Source organism: Daucus carota, chromosome 5, assembly GCF_001625215.2.
Source record: "Daucus carota subsp. sativus chromosome 5, DH1 v3.0, whole genome shotgun sequence".
In the NCBI taxonomy this organism is placed as follows: domain Eukaryota; kingdom Viridiplantae; phylum Streptophyta; class Magnoliopsida; order Apiales; family Apiaceae; genus Daucus; species Daucus carota.
In genome coordinates, this window is record NC_030385.2 from 2,804,925 (window position 1) to 2,822,963 (window position 18,039).

The following is an 18,039-nucleotide window of genomic DNA, read 5'->3' on the forward strand; positions in this document are numbered from 1 at the left end:
GGGGTCATTTTCTCAAATCCATTAGTCCGGACATTCTTCATTTTGACACTGTCTGAGAATTAGTGGTTAACAGTTAGCTATTAGTGGATTGAATTAAATGATTTGACTAGCTGATCGAAATTGAAATTTTGACTAGCGGATTAAATTAACAGTTTCTTGTAAAACTGTTTGGTAATAGCCGTTTGATCAGTTTTTATGACACATATCGAAATCTCTAACCCAAAAAATTCTTCAAAATAGTTTTTTGAAAATTAATATTTGAGGTCAAATCACTATTTTAATCCGCTAACTACCAAACACTAATATTAACAATTAGAATGATCAAACTTTTAAAATACCCCAAATTTCTAATTTTATCCCGGCCTATAACTTCAAAACACGGCACTCGTAAGATCTTGGACCATTTTCCCCTGTGCCAAGGCGTTGATCTTAACGACCCACTGGCCACTAATAATTTATTACTAAAAATTCGTATTTTACACTTCACCTCACAAGAACTACCGGCATTATTCTGGTAAGCTTATATTCTAACTCTCGCAGTCAAAAACAAGAATATCTCCCAGGAATCTTCTCTCCAGAAGACATATAAACACATGTCATAGCTTAACATCATCGATTCATCGGAGACTCCAACGATGAAGATATTGCTTAGCCTGGTGGCTGTCTTAATATTCATCAGAAGCTGTGAATCAGTAATTCAAGGAGAGCAGCCACTTTCCAAGATAGCAATCCACAAAGCTACTTTTGCTCTCGCTCATTCCTCATCAATCAGAGCTCACCCCCCTTTTCTTGGTTTGAAGGTAATAAATAATAATACGAACTTGAGCACGATTGGATAGCCCACGCAGTTAAGGATTTATTGTCAGTTATCTCAACTCGATAGTTTCTGAGAACAGATACTTAATTGTAAGGCTATAAGCGTTATTAGTCAAAAATTAATAATACTAACTTACTAACATGCTCTACTCGTTCTTGTGTTGTTTTTCGGTACGGAAGTATTTTAAGTTGTTTGATCGGATAGTTTTGTAAATTATTTTGATTTTTTTTTCCTGAATTGAAGTAAAATTTAAAGAATAATTAATAAAATTATCCGCTCAATGCACTTTAAAATAGGAGGTAAAGTCAAATTTAGGCTAGGGCGTAAGTTTAATCTGAATAAATGAATAATTTTGATATATGAATAAAAATTTTCGGTCTGGATGGCATTTATATATGGAGGTTTAACTGTATAGCTTCTTCTGTTCATGGTATCAGTATGTATACTTAAAATGAGTAGCACAATGTAACTGTGATTTCTTTACATTTAGCTGTTAAGTCATCACAGGAGCGCTGTTAGGGGAAATGTGTAGTTTGTTACTAGGGATTATCTTATGCGGTAGGAATGGAATGAAAACTTGTGGACAGAATTGCAGTCGGAAGAGGGAAGGTACTGGAGAGAGTGTTACATTTTTTTATGATGGAATTTATATAAGAAACGAGTATGAAGTAGGATTAGGTACTTACCCAATATGACGGGATTGAAATATAGTTCAAAATTAGTTAATGTATGTCATGGTTATGTGCTATTAGTGGAATGGAGGTATGAACGAAAATTATAGTTATCATCAAGGTCTCAGGCCAAAAGAATGTATGTTATGGTTATGCGCTGATAATTGCTTCCTTCTGGAATTCGATATTGTATGTAGAAATTAGCATAAAGTTGTAACTTAATTGCTTTTGATTTGGGTGATGACAGGGTGAGGATACTCAATGGGTTAATGTGGACCTTGAACACGCAGAACCATCTGAAGATGACTGGGTTGGAGTTTTTTCTCCTGCAAAGTTCAAGTAATTAACAGATCTCACACCACGATAGTTACGACAGATTTTCATATTGATAGTAGTATGTTCTGAATGGTCGATATATTAAGTATTTCATCCTAAAGCTAGGTTGTAACTACTGGAATTGTGTTTGCATTTGAAATTTAACCGTATTTAACACATTACACCCTCAAATACTTGAACGTGGCAGTGGATCAGAATGTTATTACGAGAACGATCCCAAGGAACAAAGTCCATACATATGTTCAGCCCCTATAAAGGTATGTATACTTGAGTCTTGCTATGACATAGGATATATATAGGTGAACCATTTATTGGTGTCTCTACTAGTAATTTACATTGATTGAGTCCCTAATAATGGGAAAGTGAAGATTAAAATGTCCTAATTGCAGTACACATATGCAAATCAATCCACTTCCAATTACACAAAGACAGGCAGGGCTTCAATTAAGTTCCAGTTAATCAATCAGCGAGCAGATTTCTCATTTGCATTGTTCTCAGGCGGTTTGTCAAATGTAAGCTTGTCTTATGCATTTCTCTTAACTGATTTCATATGATTCAGATATCTAGTTCCTCTTTATAGCTGTTTTTTTGTTGGATCTTTGTGCATTTCAGCCACTTCACAAAATCTGTGGAGTCCTTTGTGATGGCATGACATTGACTAATTACATTTTCACTATTGCAGCCAAAAGTGGTCGCTGTTTCAGATCCCATTAGATTTATTAACCCAAAAGCTCCCGTTTATCCTCGCCTTGCACAGGGAAAATCCTGGAATGAAGTAAGTTCATCTCATCCACCAGTTCTGGCATATTTTTGTTTACTGGGACATGCGGCACCATCTTGCTTGCGAACAGATACATTACCATCTCTTGTTTATCTAGAGTTATTATTAAGGCTGCGTGACTGCTTGAGGAAGTTCCTCTGTGACCGGACACATTATTATTTTTTGTTTCTCGGAGTTACTATAGTATCTTAACTTGAGTCTGCTTGACTGCTTGAGGAAGTGTCTGTTTATATTATATCACAAAATTCCCTAAAGAGAACTAAATCAAGTGAATAACTTATCATACAACAATTTCTTAGCCCATCTTTTACTGATTGCAGATGACAGTAACATGGACAAGTGGCTACAACATAGATGAAGCCATTTCTTTTGTCGAGTGGGGTATGAGAGGACAGTCACGAAGGCGCTCGCCAGCAGGAACATTGACTTTCACGCGCAACAGCCTGTGTGGTAAAAAATTCTAATCCATGTAAATTAGAAAAGTGTTTACTTGAGACTGCATTATCTAAGACAAAAATTTTCAAATAGATCAACGTCCACGGGCCTGCTTTACAATTAATCAATGTGTAGCTATTCTCGGAATCCATATCATATCAGAAATATATATATCTGAAAACAGAAATCAAATGCATGCTAATGCTTTTTACCCATGATATAAATCTAGTAAAATTGAAGCTTGAGAATTAAGATAACATAACATGGGTTATTATATTTATGAATGAAAAAGAAATGGAGCAATGTCACTTTTAAAAACCCTTGTAATTTAGCACTAGTATTCATTTGTTATAGAACATCACAAAATAGGGGCAGCTTTGTCTATTTTGTTACCGCTTCAATGATATATTGATATATATGCATATATGTATTACTTGCATAGTATATCAGATTTATTAGACTTGTTTGAATCCACTGATTGCTTGCCTGGCTTCTATTAATACAGCGTGTCTTTATATCTGTAGGCTCGCCTGCACGGACAGTTGGTTGGCGTGATCCTGGATTCATACATACAAGTTTTTTAAAGGATTTGTGGCCAAATATTATGTAATCAATCTGAGATTCCATTAGGATCTGCAACAAGCATCTTTAAAACTTCGCATTATGTCTTTTTAAATGATTTAATGTCTTGACAACTTTTTGCAGGTACACTTACAGAATGGGACACATGTTATCTGATGGATCATATATATGGAGCAAGACATATTCATTCAAATCATCACCATATCCTGGTCAAGATTCCTTACAGAAGATTGTAATATTTGGAGACATGGGAAAGGTAGTCAGCTTAAACTGAACACTGATACTGATTCTTGCACAATGCTAACTAAATCTTTTTTAATAGGTAAAAGTCATTCTGCATTATCCAACTGAAATGTCAAATCAAGCTAAAACAAATATGTAGCTAAAATTTTTTGATTGCAGTTCCTGCTATCTTATCATTATATATCGAAATGAATATTTTGGTATAACACGATATCCAGTCTGTTGCATATATGAAAATTTAATTAACAATACAGGTTGTATCGACCTCAGAGTAATTTGATCATCTTTTGTGTATTTCAGGCAGAGCGTGATGGTTCAAATGAGTATAGTAATTATCAACCAGGATCACTTAATACAACTGATCAACTGATCAAGGACCTTGAGAACATCGACATAGTTTTCCATATTGGAGATTTGTCATATGCAAATGGATACATCTCACAATGGGACCAGTTCACATCGCAGGTGGAACCTATTGCATCAACTGTGCCATATATGGTTGCTAGGTATGTCCTACATAACTATATGGAGACTTCTCAATTAATTCTGGACCTTACGTCAAACTTGTATTTGCCCATAAAAGCCCTATTTGCAAAATTTCTACATAAATTCCGTAAATTACATTTACTAGTGAATATGAGTTTTTAGGGTGCATTACCGGCATATCAATATATTTCGCTATTAAATTTAATGACATAGTCTTATATTATCATAACTGAAAGTTTATTATTATTATTTTTTTTGGGGGTGGGGGCAACAAGATTTAGAGAATTTCTTCTCTGGAATGGAAGAGTTATAATTTCTAATTTTTTCTGCAGTGGAAATCATGAGCGTGACTGGCCTGGATCAGGATCCTTCTACAATACTGTGGATTCAGGTGGAGAATGTGGCGTTTTAGCTGAGACCATGTTCTATGTTCCTGCAGAAAACAGAGCAAAATTCTGGTATGGATTATTGCTTCTAAAATGAAGTCACACTTAGCTGTAGAAAAGGAAACAGGAAAAAGTTTTCTTCCTCTTGAACTTGAAACACCTGAAGTGTTTTCAGTTATATTTACAATGCTTCAGCACTTAGTCATGGCACACAGTCACTTGTGTGATTTTTGTCATATTAAAGCTAGATATGTCTTGTTGCAGCACATATATGTAGTTGGCATATGGTAGGATTACGACTTGCAAGCCTGTGTGCCACAGTTTTACTGTACTTGTCAGTTTTCCATATAAAGTTCGTAAATGCTGTCCCTCACTAGTATCTATGTTGAATTTTTTAGAAAAGGAATTGGTTATTTTACTTGTGCAAAATGTGTCAACTATTTTTAAAAAGTGAAAGGTTACCAGCACCGATCCAGTTCAATATATTGTAATCTGGTGTTACACTAGCTGTAGCTATATAACTTTTTTATTTATATCTATAGAAAGCTTTGACACAAATACGGCTGGGGTATAATTGCAAGGTACTCGACTGATTATGGGATGTTTCACTTCTGCATAGCTGATACTGAACATGACTGGAGGGAGGGTTCCGAGCAGTATTTGTTCATTGAGAAATGTCTTGCATCAGTGGACAGACAAAAGCAGCCCTGGCTGATCTTTGCTGCTCATCGTGTCCTCGGGTACTCTTCCGACAAATATTACGGCCTGGAGGGATCATTCGAAGAACCAATGGGAAGGGAAAGCTTGCAGAGGCTCTGGCAGAAATATAAGGTGGACATAGCATTTTATGGACATGTACATAACTATGAAAGAACTTGTCCTATATACCAGGTAGAGATATTTTCTACTTTTACTCATTTGGATCACTCAGACTCTTTTACTTCTGGCTTATCTTTAATCGTCCTTTTCTTTTGCTGGTCCTGCAGAACCGATGTGTGAACTCAGAAAAATCCAACTATTCTGGCACAATGAACGGAACAATCCACGTCGTTGCAGGTGGCGCGGGGAGCCATTTATCTGAATTCAGTGAAGTTCAAACCAGTTGGAGTCTTTACAAAGATTATGACTACGGATTTGTTAAACTAACAGCATTTAATCACTCGTCCTTGTTGTTTGAGTACAAGAAGAGCAGTGATGGACTGGTTTACGATTCATTCACTATATCAAGAGATTATAAAGATGTCTTAGCATGTGTACATGATAGCTGTGAGGCCACCACAGCAGCTTCATAAAGCTATTCCACTTCTTCCCTAGTAACTGTTTGATAGAACTCTGTCCGATATCAGTGTTCATCAGATGTCATACTACACTACTACTCTCAGTCTTTAAATGTTAGGTTTACTCATGATTAATTCTTCACAAAATATTTATCAAATGTTCACACATTCGAAAATTAATTTATTATCAGCTCTGTGGTTTTCTGTTTCATCAGAAACTTTGATGCAGCTGAGAAGGAAATACAAGGTCAAGGTGAACAATCACTTTCAAAGATAACAATACACAAGGCTTTCTATGCTTTGTGTCATTCCTCTTCCATTTATGCCTACCCATACTTGTCATTTTTCTATTACATTTAAACCGTATTTAAACTCTTAATAAAATAATAAATTTAAATAATACATTAATGTCCTTTATCATTTATCAGATGATAGTAATTTTTTTATTATGTCCTGAATAATTTGATTTACTAGGACCAAAAGAGGATTAAGCTCTCGGGGCAATGGGTTGATGTTAATCATTAATGTAATGTAAACCTTGAACAGGCAGAACCATCTGGAGATGACTGGGTTGAAGCTTTATCTCCTGCAAAGTTTAAGTAATCATTTTAGATCCCTAATCACTACAGTCTCTGTTGATTATGATATTAACAACCGATTCTGAATCACGGATACTATCAATACTATTTGCTTAACGCAGGCAGTAAAAACTGAAATGTTATTAACATTTGCAAGGTAAGTGTATCTGACACATACTCAAACTCAAGTATTCGAATGTGGCAGTGGATCAGATTGTTATTGCGACAACGATCCTAAGGAACAAAGTCCATGGCTGATCTTTGGTGCTCATCGTGTACTTTGCGGTACTCTTCTGTGAAGTTGGGAGGGACCATTTGCTGAACCCATGGGAAGGGAAGGGATCACTGTACTAAGAGGCAGCTCTATGATCTATTCCATAATTTCTTAGTTATTAATTTTACTTTTTATAAACAGCATTGTCAGATATGGCGAAAGACAAATTTATCAGATTAAGGTAAAACGAGGTTTAAAAATAATTCCCATGCTTAACTTGTGAAAAAGAAAATTGAACAAAATGGCATAATCCATAACTCAATTGATTAGGATTTCTACAGTTGATTTATAGTAAAACATGTAATCAAGGATTGTCAAAAACAGCAATCGCGAGAAAACATGATACAAGGATAATACAAACTTGGTATCAATTAATCCAGCAGTTTCAAGGTTAAACGGATTCCAAAAGTTACAAGGGTAATACAAACAGCTTCCTGAAGTTTCACATATTCAAGGCTGAACGGATTCCAAAAGTTTCTCATATACCTGTCTAGCAGTCATATCTTCCACCTGATATGGTCATCCAAAATTAAGATTAATATAAAAAGTAATTAAGATTAATACAAATAGTAATTCTAATAATCAGGCGGACACCTTCCATCAGTAATTAAACTCCTTGACACAAGTATAAATAATGCTGAACTGAGTTTGAGTAGGTGATAATCAGTAAAGAGTAATGTGGATATCAACTTCTTCACATCCGTAGTAATTCTGGGTAGAGAGTTCAGAGTTTTCAGTGTCTTATCAGTTCCATTACCACCCAAACCCTTGCATAAATCTTTGCATGACTTTAAAATGATCGTATGTCTCCACAGAGACATAGGTGATGTGGTGACAAAAAACAGGTAACCACTATATCCAACCTTTTAAAGTACTAGGTGGACAGAGTATTAACTATGTGTTCCACTATTTGCTAGAATATCAGCAATCACAAGTTGATTCCTACTCTATAGAGCATCACATTATAAATGCTTGGAAACAGTGAACACAAGAACTGAAAATACTTTTGTTACTCACCACAAGGAGCTTTGATTTGCTATTCCACCCTCTTTGAAGGGTCATCTGGCTTAGTCTCAAACCCAACACCTAATTCAAATTAAAAAAATGTTCTTTATATAATTCTACAAAATACTAGGCCAAACACTAAAAACATGAAACCATGCGGGACATGAATAATGGGATTACCTTTCCCATGAATTCTAGAAGTTCGTTATTAGCTTCACCACGAGCTGCAGGCGCTGCTATAGTTACGCGAACATCATCAGCATTTACTCCTACAAATGTACCAGGAGCAAAGAGGTTATGAGTTAATAGAAACACTTATTAACTCTACTTAAAAGTTTTATAGGAACAAGCAGATGCAGAAAACATCCAGTAATAAAAATCTTGCATCTGCATAATGAACTGCAATCTGCGAACATAGACGGGAAGGATAACTGCAAGAATCTCTAGCATGACTGGACTAGTTGACTAATAGTTACATGATCTCATCAGAGGCATAGATGTATTATCCCAAAAACTGATCCATTCAAACACATGCTATTTTACTGATGCATTGATAATAAATATTGAAATATGAGTTTACTTGTGACTGCAGACCGTTGTGCTCGGTCTTCCACTTCAATAGCCACTTGAACTAGTCCACCTTCTAACTGCGATATGCATGGTGGAACAGGGGCATCCTATGTCATTGAATGAGAAGGAGGATCACAAAACTTGAATAAATTGCACCAAAAAATAATTAAATTATTTCAAATACAACATTCCATTGCTCAAAAATATCTGCATTTCATATCATTAGATGAAAACAATGTAGCACCGAAGGTAATTACTTGGGGGTTGGTTTCAGCAGCAACCGAACTTAGTGCACCATCAACAACATACATGAAAGAGGCAGATTCTAGATCTTCCTCAGGGCAATAGCATACAAACAGCCCACAGCCAGTACAATTCATACGGAACTGCTTTTCCAATTTTCCTTCGCCACTGTACAAAGAAAATCACAGATTGTTAATAATGAAAATTTCATTCTTATACTAAAACAGAGACTCCCTGTCAATACTTTGTCCAGCAAAAATAAAAATCTAGTCTTCCAATAGTATTGTAGTATAACTGCTAGCAGAATACAGAAATAATTGCATAATTGGTTATTCAAAATCCTTGCTTTGAACTTGCGCATGACTTCTTATATACGAGTGAATCAAATGTTTGCAATTTTATGGTAATAACTTAATGGAGTCTTATGTTGACATACATTCCTCTGCTAGCAAATAAAATATAACTGCACTTATTAATTAGTCAAAAACAACGCTAACAGTCTGACAGTGAGATTTGGAGAAGTTCATTTTTAAATAAGAACAAAAAAGGTAGGTACTTATCTTTCTCTTGTTAGAGGAAACACACAATCTAACAGTTTACACTCTTCCTCTCATAGACATCAAATATCTTTTTATGAACACAAGAAATTTGGACTTCAAAGGAAAGCTTCTACATAGTTCAGTTTTGCTATCAGTTTCCCAAAAACTCCTCACTAATAATTGATGATGCAAAATATGCAAAGCACACTCCACCGTGGTCGGTCAATGTAATAATCATATACCTTACAACCTTTATAAATTAAATTGCCAGGACTGCACAATGCCACAATTTATTAACTTAGAGAGGTATTAATCAATTGATAGATTAATATTTATTAAATTTAAGAGTAAACATAAGTTATTAATGCAAATGTTCTATTTTAACATTTTAAATATCAAATTTGTTGAATTAATATTCATTTACTTGCAACAATATTATATTTTTGATGATAGTTATGTATATGATTTGAGATATTAATATGTTCACTGTAATCACAGTAGAAAGAATGTCAATTACGCATCAAATTCCCCAGGCAAAATAAATACCATCCAGACCGAATAAGATAATAAGAAAATATAAATAGCATCCATGAAAATAAAGTTCATGATTAATTTATATATGAAAGACTTTTCCTCAAATTAGTTACACATAAATTAGTTTCAAAGGAATTTAAATTTGAAGTAAAATATCTCTTAAATCATATCTTTGTATGGTATCAAATTTGATAATTTTTGACATTGGCTCGAGTCAGAGAAAATTATTATGTTGAAGAGGTTATTCATCTATCGAGTAGTAATTTATGGAAGTTCTAGTGCCCTATACGTTTCCTATATTAATAGACCAAAAGAACGAAGTAATCACCGTTTTAATAGAACTTTGCCAGCCTCGTTAATATTAAGCCTCGTAAGATGCTTCTTCTTATCCAGAACATAGGCCCTGTCAGTCTTCCTCTTGGGCATTTTCTGCAATTGAGTATCTACAAACAAATTTCAGTAAACCGAAATAGTACAACTTCAAAAGTACAATTTCAGCTTTAAGTGTAAAACTTTAGTGTATGATAACTTTATTTAAGTAATCAGCTTATTATCTCAAACACAATATTATCAACCAGAGAAATTCAATTGAATTTCATATACTTAGGTCCACTATATATATTCGTTAATTTAGGTCTACTATGTATATGTACACAAATATAGTGAATTGTAATGGCAATCAAAATTCATTTACATATAGACCGGGGAGGATGAGGAGAGATGTGAGAGAGAAGAGAGAGAGAGGGTGGAGAGAAAGAGAGAGATAAGAGAGGGAGAGAGAGAGATAAGAGAGAGAGAGAGAGGAGAGATAGAGAGGAGAATGAGGGAGAGAGATCGAACCGGTGATGAGAACATGAGAGCCGCAGTGTTTGCAGTAATAAACAAAGAGATCGGAGTCTGGACCGTCGGGCAAAGCATCCTCGCTCGAATACGTGTGGGTTGTTCTCTTCGGCATCTCTCTCACACACAGGCCACAGCGCACAACAATCCGGCTCCGTCTCTCTCTTTCTGCCCTTTTATGCTGGCTAGCATTAGTCCATCCTTTCAAAGTCTTTTATTTCAAATTTTATTTAATATATAAACACATATTTATTTTAATTTTTCATTAAATATATAAATATATTTTTATCAGTTATTGTATATCTATATTATGCTGACATGTTTTTGCTAAAAAATTTAATAAATAAGTAATTGTTCAGATTTCCCTTAGCCCTTTATTTTCTCATCATAATTACTTTTTATTATAGAAAATATTTTAAACAATGAGTTAATAAGATTTCTAATTTAGTATAATAAAATTAAGTCATGTTGTTTGAAAATAGTTCCTACCTCCTAAATTATTTTGTGGCATTATCATCTTAATTTGGACGGGTAAGTTACATAAATATGTAATACGATTAGATTTATTTTACAAAAGTCAGATAATTTATTTAATATTATTATTTTTGATCGAAATGGATTTTATTAACTCAATAAATCCCGACAGTGTCTCCAACAAAACAGATGAACTGTTTTTTAACATGACTAAGAAATATTCTAAGATTACTCCTTAACACTCTCCACACTGCTGCAACAAATCGCCAAACTGTAGCAAGTTACTCTGATTCTGCTTAATTGCATTGACACTAAGCAGTGAATCACTTTCAACCAGAATGGTGCCTTCTGTCATCTCCTGAGCCCATATTAATGCCTCGAAAATACCAGTAGACTTAGTCTCTGTTACAGAAACACCTCCTGCAAACTTCAGTGTTTTTCCTGCAATAAACTGACCATGGTGGTCTTTGATGACCATCGCCACCGCAAAGAAATCCTGGCCCTCCACAACAGAAGCATCAACATTGATTTTGAGTTGGCCCTCCCCTGGTTTCTTCCACTTATGATTAGTCCTGTCTGTAGTATCTCCTTAAGTATGAGTAGTGACCTGTTTGTTATTAGTTGCCTGCCAGTTGCCCACATGTTTCAAACACCAAGACTTGATTATACCAAGTGACATGGTTTTGTTGTCAAAAACACACTTGTTTCGAGCATACCAGATTCCCCAGAAAACAGCTGACATTGTAACTAAATCCTGCAATGGTCCAGAGGCAAGAAATGAAACTAACCATTCTGAAACATGCTCCATATCGTGTGCTTCGAAGTTCAGCCTCATCAATTGCCAACATTCTTTTGAAAAGCTGCATTCAAAGAACAGATGCCTTAAGTGTTCCACCTCACCTGATAGGGGGTAACCTGATTCAGCAATACCCGGGTCCTTTAGAGGAGTCCATACCCCGGGTGGCCGCCAACACCTTGGGACATCCCCCAGGCTTACCAGGTCATGCAACCCGGACAACATAGTTTACCCGGACACCTGAGAACATGCTACCCACCCGGATACACTTGTACCAGCCGACACTTGCTGCACAAGTCACAGACTGACACAATGAAGACAAAACATAACGGTCAACTACTGGCGATAGAGACAAGCCAGGGAACATTCCAAAATACTACTCCTACGCTGACACCTGGACACGTGTAGGGGATCAAACCCTTACACGTGTAGGACCAGGATCCAGGTACGCACCCTTAAACCCTAATCCTTGGCCTATAAATAGACCAAGGATCCAGAGTTTAAGGGTAACTTCACTCTCTACACTCACTCTTTGCACACACTCAAGCACTCAGCGTAAATACAAACACATACAGCCACCATACAGCCATCACAAAGCCACCATACACCAACTTCACCCACCACATATAGATAGCTTATTTCCTGTTCATACATTCCGATACCTGCACTCATTCTCACGCCGGAGGCGCTGCGGGGCTCAAACCCCCCTCCGGTGTTGTTTTGCAGACACCCACCAGCAGCTACACCGCAAGACACCAGTGCACGGCGGAGGAGCTACCGGAACGGGATCTGGAGTTATCATCACCTACACACATTGGGCAACTGATAGTAACTGGAAGCCCTTTTCCACGCAGCTTATAGCGAACTGGAATTGTGTTCCGACAGATTCTCCAGAGAAAAACTCTTATTTTGTGAGGAATTGGCAGTCTCCAAAGTCGCTTCCATCCCACTGATATAGAAGTCCGCTTTCTAGTACTCTGAGATTTAGACCACTGAAAATACGCTGATTTCACTGTGTACTGTCCATTACTGGTATGAACCCAGGCATTGTGATATTAAATTTACTATATGTCACTTTTAATAACATACAAAAATTATAGAAAAATAACACACACATATAGTTTGAATTATAAATTCTGATACATTTTTTGTTAAATATATATTCTTAACATAAATATTTTTGTTATTTATTAAAATGAATTAATCTTTTACATGTAATTCGAAGAGACTATATGAATGGTGATCAAGCATATAAATTATTGGTTAAAAAAATTTAAAACTTATCTTATTAAAATATATATATATATATATATATATATATATATATATATATAATTCTCTTTAAAATTCATTTTTCAGATTTTTAAAATAATTAATAATATTTTACTAATAATTAAGATTTGATCAAATGATCATCTAATAGTCAAAAGGACACCTAATAATATGAAATGAAGAGAGTAGCTCATACAAAAATTATTAAATGTTCACACATTCTAAATCTAATTTATTATCACCCATGAGAAACTTTGATGCAACTGAGAATAACATACAAGGTCAAGGTGAATAGTTTCAAAGATAACAAAACAGAAGGCTTTTTATGCTTTGTGTCATTCCTCTTCGACCATCCACAATGGAGATGGCCACTCCCACTTACATGTGAGGTCATTTTTTTGTCAACTAAGTGGTGGTGGTCACTGGTCAGTTTAGAAACTGTGGCCAGTGTCATCCAATGTTCAAACCCATTTCATTTAGATAAACAGTAGACAAAGCTTGTAAGAGCACCAGCAATGGAGATCCATTTGGTGTCTTGGGACTCGTAATATGACTTGGGTCGTTGAAATGAGTGACCCACTCCATTGGAGCATTTTTAAGAAATTAGTCCTGTCCCATCATGGTGGTCTGGACTAGTTCACGTTCTTTTTATTTTTTATTATTACTTTTTCTGTTGCTCCTTACCTCACTTGCTTTGATTGTGAATAGATAATATTAACATTATTATTACAATTTTGACTACCACATATATACACATAAATTACTTAAATGCATAAGTAAAAGGATACCGAGGGAGTATTTTAAGAAGATAAAATGATTATCTCGTATTCTGTGCTTGTTCTGTTCATTTACTTAATATGACTAGTATGGCGCAACGGTGATTCCAGTTTAAATAAATTGTTAATGGATATGCTGATTATAAGGCCTCTCAGAATTTATTTATTTATTTGTTTTTTGAAATTTTAGTATTATATTACCAAGTTCATAAGTTACCAACTCATACAAATACATACGGTACAAAACATTGATATACTTTTGGTTGGATGCAAATGGAATGGAACCAGATAAGAAGGGAGTGACAACTTGTGAATAAAATTTAAGTCATAAGAAGGGCCATGACTTGTGATTTGTGAATGAAACTTAAGTCCGAGGAAGGGACGTAAATGATAAAGTACTCGGAATTTGAGATGACAGATAATAAATCTTTACTACTAGGCTATAGTTTCAGGCGGAGGAATGAATTTAAACTTGTAGTCATTTATTGGATGATAGTAAAACTTTTATTATGTTCCTGAATAATTTCATATATTAGGACCAAAAGAGCATTAAGCTCTTGGCGCAATGGGTTGATGTTAATCATTAATGTAATGTAACCTTGAACAGGCAGAACCATCTGGAGATGACTGTGTTGGAGTATCCTGCAAAGTTTAAGTAATCATTTTAGATCTCTAATCACTACAGTCTCTGTTGATTATGATATCAACAACGGATTCTGAATAGCGGATATTATCAATACTATTTGCTTAAAGCAGGCAGTAAAAACTGAAATGTGATGACATTTGCGAGGTAAGTGTATCTGACACATACTCAAGTATTCGAATGTGTCAGTGGATCAGATTGTTATTGCGAGAACGATCATAAATAACTCAAGACTTCAATAATCAATATAACAAGATAGCATGATTCAAGTCATTAATGACAAAATTAGATAAAGCATATCCTTAATTTTCTCACTTCTTATGCAAAATAAGATAATATATTATTGATATATGGGTTTGTCTACTGTGTGCCCATGGGTACATGCTAAGCACAAAAATCCATCAATTTGGAGGGTTTTGATGGGTGTGGTTATTGTAACTGCCACCATTCACTACAAGAAAACAGGTCAAAACCGACCGCACAAAACCGACCGCCGCATATAAAACCGACCGACGGTCGCGTGGTCGGTTTTAACCCGTCGAAATCACAAAACGACGTCGACCTGGGTGACGTGGCAACAAATAAAACCGACCGTCGGCAACGGTCGGTTATATGTATGACATGGCACTGTTATAACCGACCGTTCCTTGTGGTCGGTTTTGTGTTCCGCGAAAAAATAATTAAAAATTAATTTAAATAAAAATATCTGTGCGTCAGCCCCATAAAACGCCGTCGTTTTTTTTGTTTGGTACTAAAACCGACCGATTAGTCGGTCGGTTTTAACCTGCAGCTTTTATATCACTTTTTAGCTAGTAGTGAGCTCCCATTCACTTGAAATAAAAATCAAAGGAGAAGAAAGGAGCTAAAGTGGGGAAGAATTATTGCTTGCAAACATTTCAAGTAAGTGATTTTCATTTCTTTGCATTAAATGTGTGTGTGGTGGGTGTGTTAAATGTGTTTGTTATATTAAATGTGTGTGTGTGTATTGAATGCTTGTATTGAATGTATGAAATTCATGTCAAATTATTTGTTAAATGTATGTGTTATTACATTTGTGTATTGAATGTATGTGTGTATTGAATGTATGTGTGTGTTAAATGTATGTGTGTGTTAAATGTATGTGTGTGTTAAATGTGTGTTAAATGTGTGTGTAGATGACAAACTTGGATCGAAGTTGGATTAGTAATCAAGTGCAAAGTGATAAAATTTCGTTAACTCCGGAATATAGGAATGGTGTAGAAACTTTTTTAAAATTTGCAAGTGAAAATGGAATGGGAGAAGATGGTACAATGAAGTGTCCTTGTAAACGTTGTAGGAATTTGAATTGGTTAAGTATCGATGATGTTAGATTCCATTTACTTGCTAAGGGGATGCTTGAGGGTTATACCGTTTGGACATCACATGGTGAAGAAAGAGGAAGAAAACGTAGTCGAACATCGCATAATCGTTATTGTGTTCGGGAACCTACGAGGGTAGAACAACCGGTAGATTTGAATGCGATGCTACATGATTTTGCCGGTGAAAATTCCGAATTTTATAACAACGTGGATACGGGAACTAGGAATGTAGAAGAAGTTCCAAATGATAGTGCAAGAAAATTGTATGAGGTGATTGTTGAAAATGGAGCACCTATTTATCCCGGTAATACGAAGTATACAAGATTAAGCTTTACCACAAAATTGTTAGAATTCAAGAATATCTCACATTGTAGTAATAAGGCTTTTGATAGTTTGCTTACACTTTTTGCGGATGTATTACCAAAAAAACACACGTTGCCCCAAACTTATTATGAAATGAAGAAGATAATGAAGGGTTTGAGGGTTGAATATCAAAAGATTGATTTATGTGAGAATGATTGTATGTTATTTTATGGAGATGACAAGGATAAAGTTGTGTGTGATATATGTGGTCAAGATCGTTATCGGGATGTTTTGAGGAAAGATGGTAAAAAAATACCAAAAAAAATATTGAGACATTTTCCTTTGATTCCTCGACTACAACGCTTGTATATGTCAAAACATACATCCGACCATATGAGATGGTACAAGAATCGAGATGTCAAAGATGGAGAAATTAGTCATCCCGCGGACGGAGAAGAGTGGAAAAATTTTGATCGTCGATATCCATCATTTGCTCAAGAAATTCGTAATATAAGGCTTGGCCTTGCAACCGACGGTTTCAACCCATTTGGCCCTACCGGGAAAAAAACATATAGTGTGTGGCCCATAGTAGTAGTTGTCTACAATCTTCCGCCATCAATGTGCATGAAAAAACCCTATATGTTTATGACCGATATAGTGCCGGGTCCGAATAGCATTGGCAAAGATATTAACGTTTGTCTAAGGCCTCTCATTGATGAATTGAAGATATTGTGGAATACAGGAATTGAAACATATGATCAATCTTTGAAACAAAATTTTACAATGAGAGCGGCTCTTATGTGGACAATTAGTGATTATCCCGCTATGAGTATGATAAGTGGATGGTCAATATGTTTATAACCATGAATACGTCAATATGTTTATATGTTTAATTAATGCTTATATCTTCTAATTTTAGCACTTTAATTAATTGTTTATATCATAACCATGAATGCTAATCAATTGTGATAAATGTGTAGGAACGATATGCCTCCATTCTTGATCGTATGCCGGTGGAGGTTACTCAAACGGGGGAGCGGGATGAGCCTTGGGATTGGTGGATGGAAGCAATGGAGGTTCCCCAAGGCGAGAGGCCAAAAAAGAACTATGTTGTGGGGTTCCCCAAAGCTCGAGCTAGTGATTTGATCCCAACACTAGCCACGCGCTATAGGGATTCCACCCGTGGCGGCGCCGGCTCATCCTCATCCGCTCCAACACAAAATCCGGTGGTTCCCGATTCCATCTTCCTCCCGATTGTCCGCAATGTGCTCAATGAAACCCGTGCCAATCCTCTGCAATTTGCTCGTCGCCTATCGGATGAGGAGATAACAACCTTTGCACGCACAGCCCTCGAGGCGTCCGATCCAGCCGCTGACCCGGCTCGGAGGGCGGAATGGAATAACCTTCTTGGCGGCGAGGTTGTGCATATTGTAGGGACATTGCTCGAGGATGTCCTCCAAAAAATGGATGCTCGTGCTAAAATGGTAATACACTTATGACTTAATGCTTTGTTTTTTGTTTTTGGTTGATATGTAAAAATGAATGGATTTCTAATTGTTTGACATGTTTTTGTAGGCAACTGCGCAAGAGGGAGAGAAAGATTACACGGATGTGGACGAGGACACGGATGGAAACACGGATGATGAGGGTGAAGGCGAAGCCGGCGGTGAAGGTGGTGGGGAAGGCGGTGGTGAAGGCGGTGGTGAAGGCGGTGGTGAAGATGGTGGCGAAGGCGATGGTGAATCATCCGATGTTTCTTTGACCGATTAGTGTAATTTATAATTTAATTTTAACGGATGGTATATATTAAGACAATGGTTGGATTTGGATTGTGGTGAATG

At 36.0% G+C, this 18,039-nt stretch overlaps 4 protein-coding genes across 5 annotated transcripts; 3 read left to right on the plus strand and 1 right to left on the minus strand.

The window, feature by feature from the left end:
- Positions 1–398: 398 nt before the first annotated feature.
- On the plus strand, positions 399–6,225 carry LOC108219817 (probable inactive purple acid phosphatase 27). The gene is made up of 12 exons (XM_017393346.2): positions 399–800; positions 1,736–1,827; positions 2,012–2,081; positions 2,214–2,336; positions 2,507–2,599; positions 2,926–3,055; positions 3,565–3,646; positions 3,746–3,878; positions 4,166–4,371; positions 4,684–4,809; positions 5,319–5,628; positions 5,724–6,225. The coding sequence occupies exons 1-12, from the start codon at positions 636–638 to the stop codon at positions 6,027–6,029; spliced, it is 1,836 nt and encodes a 611-aa protein (XP_017248835.1). The 5' UTR covers positions 399–635; the 3' UTR covers positions 6,030–6,225.
- Positions 6,226–7,098: 873 nt separating this feature from the next.
- On the minus strand, positions 7,099–10,780 carry LOC108220801 (UPF0235 protein At5g63440). Of its 2 annotated transcripts, none has more exons than XM_017394661.2 (7): positions 10,598–10,780; positions 10,086–10,200; positions 8,699–8,852; positions 8,452–8,548; positions 8,052–8,140; positions 7,884–7,952; positions 7,099–7,376 (listed from the first exon to the last, which is right to left on the minus strand). In XM_017394661.2, exons 1-7 carry the CDS (start codon positions 10,710–10,712, stop codon positions 7,317–7,319), a joined length of 699 nt encoding a protein of 232 aa, XP_017250150.1. In that variant the 5' UTR covers positions 10,713–10,780; the 3' UTR covers positions 7,099–7,316. The 2 variants fall into 2 exon arrangements, with proteins under 2 accessions (XP_017250150.1, XP_017250152.1); XM_017394663.2 differs by having other exon boundaries at positions 10,086–10,186; positions 10,598–10,768.
- A 5,049-nt stretch (positions 10,781–15,829) lies between these two features.
- LOC108221164 (uncharacterized) lies at positions 15,830–17,059 on the plus strand. The gene has a single exon (XM_017395061.2). It carries the CDS (start codon positions 15,830–15,832, stop codon positions 17,057–17,059), a length of 1,230 nt encoding a protein of 409 aa, XP_017250550.2.
- A 122-nt stretch (positions 17,060–17,181) lies between these two features.
- LOC108222610 (uncharacterized) lies at positions 17,182–18,039 on the plus strand. The gene is made up of 2 exons (XM_017396506.2): positions 17,182–17,682; positions 17,774–18,039. Exons 1-2 carry the CDS (start codon positions 17,206–17,208, stop codon positions 17,966–17,968), a joined length of 672 nt encoding a protein of 223 aa, XP_017251995.1. The 5' UTR covers positions 17,182–17,205; the 3' UTR covers positions 17,969–18,039.